The 15,432-nt window shown below is 47.5% G+C and overlaps 1 protein-coding gene across 5 annotated transcripts in view; it reads left to right on the forward strand.

The window, feature by feature from the left end:
- Positions 1-212: 212 nt before the first annotated feature.
- The window catches only part of LOC143013592 (phospholipid-transporting ATPase ABCA1-like), a 31,624-nt gene continuing 16,404 nt past the window's right edge, over positions 213-15,432 (forward strand). For 2 of the 5 annotated variants that reach the window (XM_076167270.1, XM_076167271.1), the window contains exons 1-7: positions 4,022-4,752; positions 5,315-5,408; positions 6,490-6,631; positions 6,743-6,861; positions 10,316-10,437; positions 11,421-11,612; positions 13,566-13,655. In XM_076167270.1, coding sequence (XP_076023385.1) covers positions 4,687-4,752; positions 5,315-5,408; positions 6,490-6,631; positions 6,743-6,861; positions 10,316-10,437; positions 11,421-11,612; positions 13,566-13,655 — 825 coding nt within the window. In that variant the 5' untranslated portion in view covers positions 4,022-4,686. Of the gene's footprint in view, positions 360-4,020; positions 4,753-5,314; positions 5,409-6,489; positions 6,632-6,742; positions 6,862-10,315; positions 10,438-11,420; positions 11,613-13,565; positions 13,656-15,432 lie in introns of those variants that run through there. The other 3 variants (XM_076167267.1, XM_076167268.1, XM_076167269.1) reach the window with 3 other exon arrangements.

The raw sequence follows: 15,432 nt of genomic DNA on the forward strand, positions 1-15,432 counted from the left end.
TAAAATAAAATAAAATAAAAGTAAATGTTTCCAGAGGCATCCCAGGCATTGATCGATCTGTTTAATGCGTCGCGGCTCCTTTAAGATGTGTTTTGATTCCGCACGTGCTTTCCTTATATGGGAGCAGCATCGCTGTGTGACCGCTAGTTACCTCTGCGCTGCCGCTTCGCTCCGCTCCGCACTCAGCAGCGCCGCGATATAAAAGCTCCCGGGGAGAAAAAAGGCTCCGTACTCAGACAGACAGCGCAGGTCGGGACATAACGGAGGAGCCGCAGGTTCTTTGTAGACATTTTTTGTCTCGTTCTGTGCAGGACTTTGGGTTTATGAGACGAGAAAGTGGCCGCTCGACCAGGATAAAGGTGAGTGACTTTAGACTGTTTTGTCTGCGAGTTTGGGGGATTTGAGTTTCTTTGTTGGGTTAACAAAGAAATGTGTGTCGTCATTTGACAGGATGAAATTTTATTTTTTTTGCATGTTACCCACATATGTGCAATGTTTTCTTTCCATTATGTCCAAACCGTGAATGTTAAATTGATTTGTTTTTTCGTTATTTGCTGAATCAGAATTATTCGCCAAGTTGTGTTGTTTTGACGTCGTAAAGTTTAACAGTGGCGGTAATGGACGTGGTCTTACCCGACGTTGTGTTGTTTTGAGGTTAAATGAGTTATTTCTCGGTTTTCTGTGTTTTCTGCCTTTGTTATGATGTATGTCAGACGTGTGTCCGTTTTCTGCCGTCTGTCGTGTTGTTAATTGGACTAATGTCAAGCGAGCCACAATCCAAACGAAGGTTTCTGCGTAGTTATTTCAAAATTAAAGTCTCAAAAAAATCTGAAATTAATGAATGCATTATTTACAAAGCCATTAACGCCAATATTGATATTTACCAACTATTTAACAAAATAATCAAAATCTTCAAATTGGATCATAGAAGTGTCTATTTTTCTTTTCATTAAAAATTGCAAAGTCTCACATCTTATCAACCACTTTTGTCTTCAAATCCTCCATCTAAATGTGAGACGATGTCCCTTTATCCACGCTAATGAGAGTGTCTCAACAGTACAATAAAAAAAGAAAACAGAAATGATGAAAAGGAGATTTTGCAGCCACGACGCCATTTATTATCAAGCTTACTAAGGGGCACATCTGTGTCTTATGGCGAATGTTCTTGCGCTTTTATTGTGAAGGCTTCGTTTCTTCCCTGGTACCCTCATTACTTCTGGCTTGACGCAGTTGTGGGGCAGAATCGCGGAGCCGTATGACCGACAGTAACCTCAACTCACAGAACAATGAAACGCAAGAACATAAGTGATGCCTTGCGTTTATATTACTGATATGATAATGACGTCAGCTCACAGTGACAGACAGACAGCTGTATGATAAGAACAACATAAAGATATTATATTTAATTCTTTTTTTATTGATCTACTTTCTCTGTTGTTTTGTGGATGTGTGTCAGTTCTGTGACTGGGGACTTTTAACGTTCCCGTTAATGGCAGTGACTGCAGTGATGTCATAACGTCGAGGAAATGCGTTTTCTCGACGTTTTTATCCGCGGTGTCAACGAGTAAACTGCGTTTCCTTCTTTTATCACATCATCGACTTCCCATGTAAACAAGTATCTGCTCCTCACTGGGTCATTGTTATCGAACCCCGTGTGTTCCGGATGCAGCAGACGTCTTTGACTGACACATGAGAAAAACCCCAATATGAGCGCACTGTGTGGTATTACACGTGATCGAGGTTTGATGGTAAACAAGCTGAATAAAGGTATTATCTCTTTCCGCCGCTAGGGGCGCCATAGCTCTGCACCATTTGGGCTGCAGAGTGCTGTGCGCATCAGTTGTTTACCACAAAGTGACGGATTAAAGCGAACCAAACTCAGCCCGCTCACCTTTGCGCTGATATGATCATAGAAACAATCATTCTATCGCAACTTCTATGAAAATCATGTTTCAAAGAGGAAAATATACAAATTCTAGCATTTGTTGTTAAAAATATAAATAATTGTGTTTATTTGTGGTCTGTTAAAATGTGCATCAGCAGACTGGAGTGATGTGTGTGTTTGTGTGTAGCTGAATCAGTGTGCAGATGTGAGTGTTGTATGTTTAGATGGAGATAAAGCAAAGGAAAGATGTGAGTGTGAATGCAGTGAAAGTGTAAATTGTACACACTGAGGTCCGACCACACATACAGTACAGCTCAGTGATGTTTGTAGATCACAGTACAGGCTCGTGGGTGGTGTGTGTGTTTGCAGTTGTGTTGACCTTCATGTATTGAACCAGGAAAATCAATGCAACATTTGCAGATGATGAAATCTGTGTCTCCACATTTTGCTGTAATGAAACGGCCAATGGAGGTTTATAAGCTGATGTTTATGCGTGTGCCAGTAAGCCAGACGCTGACAGGTATCGGACATTGCTTCACATAAAATGGTTGTGCGCCCTGAGTGCTGCGATTAAACTGGAGCACAACAGAATGCAGACGCGCTTCAGTTCAGGGATAAATCCCATTAAGTATGGAATGTGTGTGTGATTAGAAAGTGGCGCACAGCTGAGAGGATGAAACACAAATAGATGATTGGTTTGGTCTGAGCAGGCTGTTTTGTTTAGATGTTTACTCGTCCCTCCTCTCAGCTGACTGTGAACAAACAGGAGATCTGTGGTGGTTTTATGTTGACAGCAGGAGAAGATGTGGATGTGGAGCTCCAAAAGGCCGGTTAGATGTGTGTGAGGGCCAAAAGCCCAGTGTGTGAGGGCTTTATACAGTCGTTCTTCAGATGAGATCCACCAAAGCTCAAATGTGTGCCTGATCTCCATACTGTCCTTGTGCTCCCATTCTGCATTGTGTAATTCAACAGGAAATGCAGGATTATATTAACACAGGATGACTTTACATTCTACACCATGGCCAATGATGAATAAGACTCCTTTAGTCTTTTCATAATGGATTCATGCTCATTTCTGAGTCTGGAACAATGTTACATCAAGTCTCTTTGACTAAATAACAATCAAAGTGTTTACATACACAGTATTTATAACTTTACTGCCTGAAAATATCCTGTGCCACAGACAAATACTTAATTTAGACTCTAAATGACACCAGTGTGTGTCGGCACCACTTGTTGTGTCTCATGTGCCCTAAGGTTGTCTTTGTGTTGATATGAGGACCTCCTCTTCTCTGCTGTATGGGGCTCTCACCCTGACAGCTGCCCCGGCTGTGTGGAGCTTTCTCTCTCTGAGTTTTCATGCTTCTTCCTCTCGTGGTGTTGATGCTCTCGTCTCTTTCCCTGAGCTTCCTCTGCTCCTGCTTCAGCTGTTTCTTTCACTTTCCCCTGTTGTTTAGTGGACAGCTGGCTGATGGGGTTTCACAGTTGTTCCCTCTCTTCCTCCTCTGATACACTTCTCTTGCAGCCGAATCATTCTGAATGCGCTCAGTTGTCGTGATGATTTTGCTTTACTTGATCAAATCTAAAATGATTAAAATTCTAAATCATGAAAGACTTTTGAAATTTTTAACAATATGCAATATCCTGTTTACTGTTATTTCCTCTTCATTTCATAATAAAAGTTCCGTGATTCCAGTTTCGTCATCCTAACATAAAGAACATCAAAATGCTGGACAATTGTTTTTCAATTATCAACAACTTAAACAATTGGTATTTGTAAAATCTGGTTTATTTGAAATGTTTCAAACAGAAACTCAAGCCATAGTATTTTATTTTGAATGTATTATCATTAAAAGGTTATTTACACGGACAGCTGCACCGCCTGACATGTTGGGGGGTTTGAGCTGCCAACGCGAATAAAGAAAGAATAGATAATATATGAATCCAATCCAGTAGGTTTCATAGAATAATGTGATGTCTGCCATGAGCTGATGATGAAATTACTTTAAAAGGATAAACAGACAGAAACATGTCATGTCCCTGACCTACCTACTAATAAAACAAACAGGCAGTGAGCCGCCCACGCAGCGTTTACATAGAGACGTCCACTCTGTTAAATTAGATTCATATGCAGCAAACTGAATGAAATCACCTGTGGGACGCTGCTGTTTTTAAATCCATGGGCAGCGGTTTTACATGAGATGTGGGACTGTGAGTGACAGCCAGGTGCTAACAAGCAGAGAGCTAACAGCTTTCCCTGCATTCACTCACTCACTGCCCCCTCATCCTGCCAGCTGACCTTTGGACAGGCGATGAGTTGGACATCAAGAGGAGCCGAGTCCACTCAGCAGCTCTGTCACTCGCCGCCCTCGCCCGCTGAGCGCCGTGCCTTTGATTGTTCCGCCTCCCGGAGCCAAATCAGTGTTTAATCAGTGAATCTGTCTGAAATTTGTGCTTCCGAGTGGCAGTTGAGACGCAGCCAGGTGAGGATCTGTGCTTTGTGTCGTTTCTTCTCAGAGGAAGTGAGCACCAGGTTTGGGTTTGACTCATGGCACTTGTGATCCTGGTCTGTGGTGGTTGATGACTCTCTCTTCTGTCCTCACATCATTCCGGACACGTCAATGCGTCCAAGACGTAGACGACTCTCCGTCCTCTTCAGGGGACAAAGCTGGACACTTGTTCAGTGATCTGATGTGTTTGAGTCTCTTTGCTGACTGAACGCCCCGCTGTGTGTTTTCTCTTGGTTTCACAGTAAGTGCGGGAGTGGGAGCCAGCTCAGCCAGGTCGTGCCACGCGGCAACATGGCAATCTCCACTCAGCTGGGTTTACTGCTGTGGAAGAACTTCACCTACAGGCGGAGACAGACGGTGAGTGGGACGCAAACTATTCAACCCCAGATAGAAGAAAGTGGGGAATTCCATTTTTCTTGTGATTTTCCAGTAACAGTATCAGACCCACATTATAACACAACAAAGGCTCACACTTTGTCCATGGTAATGATGTCATTCTCCTCTGAGACACTTGGAACTGAGAAGAATTGCGGTTTATGAAACACTGCTGCTCACACAAAGACGTGATGAGGACGCAGTTACATATGTCCATTATCCAGCGTCCATCTCATGCCCACACACACACTCCATTATGTTAAACAAATTCAGCTCAAGTGTGTGTAGGTTCTTTATCTGTAAGGATTGGTGTTTATCGTGTTAAATGTCAGGATTTCCCCCAATGCATTTTCCTGCCCACTGTTTTCCGTAACAGATGGACAAACCCATCATGGTCCTCTGGTATTAACCCATATACTCACACACACACACATGGGGGGATTACTGTGTACACACATATATACAGTACACACACACACACACCACAGGCCTAGTAGTTTAGCATGTACGGTCTAATCCCTCTCTTTGTTGGTCTTCCTCTCAGGTTCAGCTGCTGATCGAGATCATCTGGCCGCTGTTCATCTTCTTCATCCTGATCTCAGTCCGGTTCCACTATCCGCCCTACGAGCAGCATGAATGTAAGGAGGCCCCAATCCATCGTTTACATTGAAACATTCTATCACACAGAGCCGTCCCCCGTCTGTACTTGGCGCTCGGTGTTTCTCGTCCAAGGCTTCCATGTTGTTGTCACAGATTTGTCAATATTTGTTTGCTCCTCCTGGTAAAAGAGGCTGCAGTGTCGCTCGCCAGCACCGCTTTGTTTCACAACTGGGACCAGGTTTCGACTGCTGTTATGTTGTTTAATGTTTTAAAAACCCTTATAGGGCGAAATCCGTCTCTGTTTAAACTTATGAGAGAATATAAAACAAAAACAAATGCAGATTCATTCATTCTGTGGACATAATAGTCACAAACCTTTCAGAATCAGAGCCCCTTGTTGTCGTTCAGTCTTTAGGCGTGCTTGATTTATGGCCCCTCTGAATGTACAGGTCAGTTTAGCCTCACACACACTGATCCAGAGCCCTTAATGAGCTGCATGCATGCAGAAGGTTAATGGATGACTGGGAGGTGTGAAGACATGCGCTCAGACATGCACACACTTGTTTTTGGACAGTTTAGTGAACCGTTGAGCTCTTGCGTAATGGTTTTGACTGCCAAACAAGCGTCTCCCTCTGGGACCGAAGCAGCGGTGACAAAGTAACAGAAGTCCTTCAATCCAGTTAACCTTGTGAACTATAAGCATGCGGATTATCTGCTTGACCCCAATCTCACCGTCAACACTTCTTCTTTTCTGTCTGAGAGCTGTCTTGCTTCGATAAGGCGCACCAGCGGCTGTACAGGTTGATAAGAGTGAAAACGGCTGAAAGATAAAGTCAGTGACTCTGAGGACAGCGTCTGTTATTGTGTCTCGTTTAGAGTAATGTGACTCTTGTTGGTCACGCGTGATATTTGCATTCACTTTGTTGTCCGCTGTGCTCGACCCGGTGTGGGAGAAACAAAAGGTGACTCAGTGGAAAGGCCTTTTGTTACAGCAGGAGTGTGTGGAGTCCGTCCTCCTCCCTGTTCACCTCTTGACCTTCATTAGCAACACTCACCACAGACCACCAACAGTAAACAAACCATCAAACCTGTGTGTCCTCCTGTGTGTTTCCTCTCCAGGCCATTTCCCAAACAAAGCCATGCCCTCAGCCGGTACCCTGCCCTGGATGCAAGGCATCATCTGCAACGCCAACAACCCCTGCTTCCGTAACCCCACCCCTGGAGAAAGCGCGGGGGCCGTGGGGAACTTCAACGATTCTATGTGAGTAAGGCCGCCCTGATTTAGGCCCGAGAGGATTCCATCTGTACACCAGCAGCCTGGCCTGTCAGCTAATCTCTCTCTCTCTCTCTCTCTCTCTCTCTCACACATCAGAATCTCCCGTCTGTTCACGGACGCCAAGAAGATCCTGCTGTACAGCCAGAATGATAAGAGCTCAGAGGGCTACAGAGGCCTGGTCCGGGCCCTCAGGAAGCTGCAGAAGAACACTGCCCGTAAGGAACAAACCTTTGATTTCAGACTGTTTGATCAATCCCCTCACACGCCCACGCACACCATCCATTCATCACCTCTGTCTGTCTCAGTGACTCAGACTTCCATTCATCTCGTAAATAAAGCACATTAAAGCTCCGTCCCTCTGACAGAACAGAACACACCTCAGCCCTCTTCATCTTATTTCCCCTCTGTGGCCTTATCTTTAATCTTCATCATGAGATTTCCACCTCTTTATGTCACAATAATAGAAACCTTGAGTGATTGCTCGAGGCTTGTCACTCATAGAGTTGTAGGTGACAGCAGAGCAGCATGTGGAGGATCGGAGCGATGGTGACGCAGAAGCTGCTGACTTCAGAGCAGCGTGCAGGGCGCTGACCCCTCCTTCCCTTATCGCTGTCTGCCAGCTCCTCCGGGGGGCCGGCAGAGTGACGCTGGGCGTTGCTCTTATCTGCTCGGCAGGGAAAACTTAAGAAGTCGCGTCCCGCTCTGACAATCGAAGAACAGATCTGCTGGCAAATAGCGGGTAGCTGCTTCCTGTTTACACAGAGAGAGAGAGAGGGAGAGAGAGAGAGAGAGAGAGAGAGAGAGAGAGAGAGAGATGGGCAGCATTATGACCTTGGCTGCTGTGTCGTCTTTCTAAAATAACTGCCTGCTGATGTCTCTGGGTGCGTCTCAGTCGCTCCAGCCTGGAAAGAAGGCGGCCGAGTTATTTTCAGGCTGCAGTCGCGCCAAAGTCACACAACAACACACACAGCGTTATTTTTCTATCAGCTGAACATGTGCAGGAGGGAGGCAGATGACAGAAGAAGAATATATCAGTCGATATGGAGGCGGCGTGATCCTGATGCAGCGCTCTGACTGGATCCTGCTTGGAAACGTTCCGCTTATGATCCCAAAATGAAGCAATGAGTTCAAGTTGCTTTGGGCGCCTTCTGCTCCGTTAGGCCCCCGGGGTTTCCACAAATATGTGTTCCATAAAGCGTGATGCAGCATGAAAAGTGAGACGGAACAAGACGTCCAGTGAGACGCAGACACAGATCCCAGTGGCAGACCTCTGTCCCCTTTGTCTGTCTCTGTCTTTTATGAAGCATCTGTCCATTGATTTTAAATGCACAGCGGACTGATCTCACACACACACACACACACACACACACACACACCGCGTATAATCTGTCTTTGTTCCGAATCCACGTGAGGGACCACACACACGCACACACACACACACACACACACACACACACACACACACACACAGGAGTGCGGCCACGAGCGATTGAAGGGGGGGAAGTAAACAGAGCGCCGCTGCAGACGGACTCCATTGGAATGACCTCCACACGCCGCGCCATGTAGAGCGCAGGGCAGGGGGCGGAGCCTGGCACGTGTTGGTTAATGATTCAGCGGTTGATGGAGGTCGGCAATGACAGAGAGAGAGATAGAGAGAGAGACAGAGACAGAGACAGAGAGAGAGAGAGAGATAGAGAGAGAGACAGAGACAGAGAGAGAGATAGAGAGAGAGACAGAGACAGAGAGAGAGATGAGCTCGTCGTCAATAGAGCAGAGTTGTGAGTTTGAACATCCTTACCACTTCTGTTCCTAGGGGAAGTCACAGCAGGCGTATCGCACAACTCCTAATGTTTACTACCAGCCCCTCACACTGACCTCTGACCTCTGACCTCTGACCTCTGACCTCTGACCTCCGACCCTTCCCCTGCACACATGTACTTCCTCTCCTTAATGACAGCATGTAAACACACAAACATTTCGTCCCAAACTGGTACTGCCGGAATCAGGAGTCAACCACCGTAGCCATGGCAACGTGGCAGGTTGTTTTATAAGATGCGTGTGTGTGTGTGTGTGTGCGTGTGTGTGTGGTGTTGAAACTGGTACACCTAGATACTGACGGGCACCACCAGATACATGTGTAGACTTGTATAGGTTGTTTTGGTGCGCGCACACACACGCACACACACACACGCGCACACACACACACACTCACGCACGCTTCCACAAACTCTCTCCCTGATAATAGCGTAGATATGAAGCACTTATACACACACACACAGATAAGATACACTCAGTGACGTAAAACACACACACACTCAACTTTGCTGACTGCACACAGCTCTTGTAGAAGTTCCACTTGAGCAGGGTGAGGAAGAGTTAGTCTAAACCCCCCTCCTTCCCCCCTCCCCTCCCCCCTCCCCCCCTTCCTCCCCCCTCCCTCCCTCCCCCTCCTGTTGAACATTCCAGTCGTCTCTGTCCTTGTGGGCCCTAGCTGCAATGCACCATGGGAGATGGCGTTTCCTCCAGAGACGGCTGATTAGAGCTTGTTAACACTCCCTGGTTGTTCACCTCTGAGAGTTGTCATCACACACACATACACACACACACACACACACACACAGAGACACACACACATGCAGGGACAGGTGCACACACACACACACACACCTCTGTGGATCATACAAATCCACAGAGGTAGGTGTGTGTGTGCGTGTGTGCACCTGTCCCTATATGTGGGGGTTTTTTGTGTGTGTGTGTGTGTGTGTGTGTCACACAAACTGCTCTCTTTCACTTCCTCTCAAGAGATTTTCAGTTCAGTACCAGCAAAGTGTTTCCTGTTGTGTGTGTGTGAGCGTTTGGTTGTGTGTGTGTGTGTGTGTGTGTGTGTGTGTGTGTGTGTGTGTGTGTGTGTGTGTGTGCGCGTTTGGTTGTGTGTGTGTTTATGTAGAGGTTAAACATTGATGGGAAATGAGATTACATAACCCAGAGCAGAGTGGATTAGACTGGACTGAAGGTGAAGAGTTAACAGATACAACAGAGAACACACAAGTACACTGACACACAGTATGGAGGTACAGAGGAGAATACTGTGATGGAGCAGAGACAGAGAAGAGAGAGAGAGAGAGAGAGAGAGAGAGAGGCAGAGAGGGAGAGGGAGAGAGGGAGAGAGGGAGAGAGAGGAAACTGGAGCAAAGTGGAACGTCCTGTAGTAACCCCAGCTGAGTGCAGAACTCCTCTGTGTGTGTGCGTGTGTGTGTGCGTGTGCGTGTGTAACCACAGAGCTGACTGCTTTGACTTCATTGGAATTCAGCAGAAGCACAAGAGTGGGTGCTTTGTGTGTGTGTGTGTGTGTGTGTGTGTATGTGCGTGTGTGTGTGAGAGGGAGAGACAGACAGAGACAGAGACAGACCCAAATTATGTCCAATAACAGTGGAACAAACAGTGTTTCCTTCTGTATGTGTTGATTTGTACTCAACGCCACTGATCAAGTTAGTTGATGATCAGATTTAAGAGAGGGAAGACTGAAGATGACCTCTGACCCCAACATGACAAAAACTCTGCCAATCTTATAAATACCAGCCTGTGAGTGTGATGTGTGACTTTACAGGAACAAACCTAACGCAGTTTCCTTCACATGAACGTTTGTCTCTCTGCGTCTTCGTGTTGTAGGATTCAAGCTGAAGGACTTCCTGAGAGACGACGAGACCCTGTCCCACTTCCTCCACCACAACGCCTCGCTCCCCCACCACGCACTCAAACAGATCGTGGAGGCCGACGTCAACCTGGAGAAGGTAAATATCTCGCCGTCGTTCATGAACCCCCAAAAAACCATTTCCAGCATCCTGGCCCCGCCCCTGGCCCCGCCCCTCGTTCCGGCCCACAGAGCTCCACTTGCATAAATCCTGTGACCTTGGCTTGACGGCATCTGTCGGTCCACGGGATTCTGCTCCGGCACAGCTAAGCCCTGAACAGTCGGGGTTGGTGGGGGAGGGGGGGTGCAGATGGTTCAAAGAAGACCCCCCCCCCCCGCCCCCTCGCTTGTCTCGTTTTGATTCCACGTGTTCGCCTCCATAGTGTGATCGTCTTCATCGCGCTCCTCCTTCATCATCACCTGAGACGTTTCCCTCTTTTCATTTTTCTTTCCCAGCTGATGCGATGACATATTTCACAGCGAACCCCTTCCACACACACACACACACACACACACATTTTGTCCACACCTCCCCCTCACTCTTGCTCCTCCGTTGGACGGCTGAGTCACATGGCCGCTCCTCCTTCGTGGCTCCCTCCTCCCCTCCCTGTGTCTCCTCACGTGCAGACGAGGGGGGCTCACACACACTCGACCCTCTGCGGCGCCACGCCATTGTTTCCTCCCAGATGTCTCTAGTTTACATTCTTCCAATGAGAAGTACCTGCATATGTGTGTGTGTGTGTGTGTGTGTGTGTATTCCCGACCATTGCTCTAAATGGAGTTTTGTTTGGCTTGTGCTGCTTGTTTGCCTCACATGTCCTTTGCAGCTCCTGGCATCTCGTCGTTGTTTGGTTCTTCCCGTCAGGCTGCAGGAATGTGGCCTCCTGCGCTCTGATTCACTTTCTCATTTCTGAAGCATTTGCTGCAAACTATCGAGCTGTTTCTTTAATTAAAAGAATGTGAGGAAGCAGAACATATGAGACAAATGTGGACGTATGATTCACTTCATCTGAGCCTCTCTCTTTCTTTCCCTCTCTCTCTCTCTCTCCCTTGCTCTCTCTCTCTCTCCTTCTCTCCATCCAGGTCCTGACCAAAGGTTTCGGCTTCCACCTCAGGGACCTCTGCAACACCACTCCGCTGGAGGAATTTGTCCACATCGCCGATCGCAACGTGTCGCTCCTCACGCAGGAAATCATCTGCAGGTCCTCCGGCGACTGGCTGAACAAGGCGCAGAGCCACTTCCTGTCCAACTTGGACTTCCTCAAACCCATTCGGGTGAGTCCAGCCGACCATTGGGTCACAGAACATAAAGGTTCTCTCTGCCTCCAGATGTTTTTTGGAGATGCAGAGCATGAAGGTGTAGCTGACCTCTTACACACTGTAAACATGTCAACATGTCAACATTAAACTCATAAATTACACAAATCAACGCCACCAGAACATAAAGCCTCCTGCCCCCTTGCTGCCTGGGTTCCAGTCCTCCTCCCCCTCTTGTACAGGACGATGTCATCAGTACACATTAGGTTCATTTGACCTCCCAAGCGGTGCAAAGTATTGTTGACACATTTCATCAGGAGGCCTGGGCCCTGTGTGACTTTAGGTGCAGTCATCCCAGAGCGCTGTTGCCTCACACGCTGCCAGGAAAGCAGAAGGTTTTTACGAGGGTCAGCACATCTCTGGGAGTACACCAAGAAATGCTGGAAATCAGTTACAGCATGCCTCACACACTGTCCCTCCCAGTAACCCATCGGCCCACTGGGGCCATCGTCTGTTCTCGGAAACAACAAAAGTGTCCGTGAGACATTCAGGGACAAATCGTCTGTTATTGGCCTTTCTCTGGTGCAATAGTCAGCTGGACGCTTTGTTTTCTTGTAGTGACAATCGGCCATTTGGAGAGGCTGCATTCCTGTATGAAATGAGTGGGGGTGTCACACACACACACACACACACACACATACACACACACATCTACGCAGTGCAGGGATGCCTCTACAGTTGGGATAGTTGCTGTAATTGCCGTTTGAGGGCAGATTAGTTTGGCGACAAAATGGGGGCCAGTGTCTGTGTGACAGACGAGCCTTCATCCACCCACAATACCTCTCACATCACTTTATCACTTCTGCTGCTTGCTCAGCTCGTCTCCCTCTTTCAAAGTCTGTCTCTCACCCTACATTCTTCCACATCCTCTCTGGCCCCGCGTGTCACCCTCTTCTTCCTGTTTCTTCCGGCGCCCTGCCCGTAAAACCCTCTGAGTTAAACATGAGTCACCATGCAGAAGCTTGGCAACAGGGGGACAAAACGTTCTGTTCAGCGTTACTGACCTTCTAGAGCGAGGAAAAGACAAAGGAGGAGGAGAGAGAGAGAGAGAGAGGGAGAGAGAGAGTGAGAGTGAGAGTGAGAGAGAGAGATCAACAGATCATAAGTCATCCTAAACTATTTTCTCAGTTCTGTATGAGGATGATGGTCCTGAGCTCTTGGGTGTGTGTGTGTGGTGGTGAGCGGTGACTTAACACGGAAATGATTCATCTAATATTCACTAACACAGCTCGTGCTCTTTAGGAGAGGAATGTTGAAACATGGACACGTCTGATGATGCAAGAGTGAAAGTTCCCTTCCAAATCTAAGAGGAGAACTGACCAGTGTGTGTGTGTGTGTGTGTGAGAGGGAGAGAGAGAGAGAGAGAAAGAGAGAGGGGGGGGGGGGAGAGAGAGAGAGAGAGAGTGAGTGCATGCTGTTGCTATTGTCTTTAGTGACACCTGTGTAGTGAGTGTCAGACATGACCGCAATGTGTGACAGACAAGAACACACACACACGTGTATAGAGAGAGAGAGAGAAAGAGAGAGAGACATGTGATAGACCTCTGGAGGTCAAAGCCACATTGACCCCCGCTGTTCTTTCCCGCCCTCCCTCCTCTTTCACCTTTGACCCCGTTGCTCTGCCCCCTGTGAGGTGAAACCAGGATCACCAGATGATCAATGGCACTAAAGAAACACCATTACTAATGATAAGACAACAAAATGTAAACAAGAATACTTTGTACAATATAATGTATTCATAGAAATTAGACAATAAAAAATACAGCGAAAAACAGAAACTATGCTTTATATAGTGTGAAAATATCAAATAGTATTTAAAGTTTCTCTTGTTGTGCTGCGTTTATATCCACATATCATGACTTTAATGTGTTTCCTGTCTGACGTCGTCTGTGCTTTTTCTCTGTGCAACAGAAGGATGTGAGGTCCGACCCCAAGGTGGTCCAGGAAGTCTCAGCTGCCACCGACTACCTGCTGGAGAGCCTGGGAGCATTGGCCGTGGAGGTAGGCCACACAGTGCAGCACACACAACCCCAACCCCCCACCCCAACCCCCACGCCCCACACACACACACTGTTAAGACCAGCCAGGTGTTTGTTTGTAAAGTTCATCCCCTTGCTGATAATGTTTCAGTAAAATCAATCACTCTTTTACTAAGAAATGGCTCCCAGTGCAAGCACACACACACACACACACACACACACACACACACACACACACACACACACACACACACACACACACGCACAGGACACACAGATAAAGATGATAAAGGCTTCGTTCATGTGTCAGTATATGTTAGTCATGTTTTTAATCGTGTGGTCACAGAAGTTAAAGGCTTTTATCTGCTGGCCACCATATCTTCATGTTCTGGAGACCTTGTTGTCCTTTTGCCTGAACATTCTGACCACACACACACACACACACACACTGTGTGAAGTGGGTCTGTGGTTGGAAATGATAGCAGAAGAGTCTTGCATACACACACAGGCACAGGAAGCTGCACACACACACACCGCCAATGAACTGTGGTGTCAGTCTGTCAAGTCTGAGCGGTGGGAATGTAGAGAGAAGCACACGCACACCACAACCTCTTTTCTTTGAAGCAGCTGCTGTGCTGAGCAGGCAAAACACAAAGCGTCAGCTGTGTGTGTGTGTGTCAGCTGTGTGTGTGACGCTTTTATCCAAAGCGACTTACATTACATCACCACTCGTTACAGAGGGGGGAGCAATTGAGGGTTCGGTTCCTTGCTCAGGCAGGGACTTGAACCGGCGACCCCTCCGGCTCTACCCACTAAGCCACTGCCTATCATTTCCCCCTTTATGTGTGTAAACATGTTTTTGCTATCAGACGCTTCCCATGCTGCATTTAGCCGAACGTGTCTTTGTGAACAGAGTAAAGTTCTCTTGCTCAAGGCCGAGGCAGCCGCAGATTTGACCTCCTTTCCCTGCTTATTACAGCGGCCCTGTAGGGGAATAGACGCTATCAGGGTCTATCAGGGTCTATCAGGATCTATCAGGATCTATCAGGGTGGCCTTGGCCCTCTTTGTGGCGTGCAGCAGCTCTCGGCCCAGTCTGAGGCGGCCGCAGTGTGAATGAACTCCAGTAACCTCTGCTCCCAACACCTGATCCCCCACGGAGAAATCCACAACCTGTTATCTGCACGGAACATCAGCCTCCTGCTTGAATTCTACTCGTCGGAGCTCACACACGTTTGTGGCGTTTCATCCTCCAGGCCAGCCAATTCTCCTGAAATGACACTGTGCCAAATAAAGTCTGTGTGTGTGTGTGTGTGTGTGTGTGGTCGTGTGTGGTCGTGTGTGTGTGTGTGTCTGCCCACAACCTGCGGCAATTTAAACAAGCGGCCCGTGTTCAGAATCTTTTTCTCTTTTATTCGTCTGGTTAGATTCTGCTGAAGCTTGAACTGAAGTAACCTCCACTCAGACAGGGCAAGGCGAGGTTACTGTGGGACGTGTGTGTGTCTGTGTGTGTGTGTGTGTGTGCGTGTGTGTGTGTATTACTCACCTAGACACCTCCCGCTTTAATGGACATCTCGCATCGAAGGAAATGACACATACACTCACACTCACACATACTCAGACACACACACACACACACACACACACACACAGGCGTGAGCGCTTCCTGGTTTTTCGCAGCAGGATAAACGAGGAGACCTTTTTAATGCACACAGAATATCACACTCCATATAAACACCTACACAAAGAAACACACACACACACACACACACACAGAGACAGAGCATGTGACGGTTTGATG

Source organism: Genypterus blacodes, unplaced genomic scaffold (assembly GCF_046128005.1).
Source record: "Genypterus blacodes isolate CSIRO-AG114 ecotype Tasmania unplaced genomic scaffold, CSIRO-AGI_Gbla_v1 ptg000157l_1, whole genome shotgun sequence".
Taxonomy (NCBI): domain Eukaryota; kingdom Metazoa; phylum Chordata; class Actinopteri; order Ophidiiformes; family Ophidiidae; genus Genypterus; species Genypterus blacodes.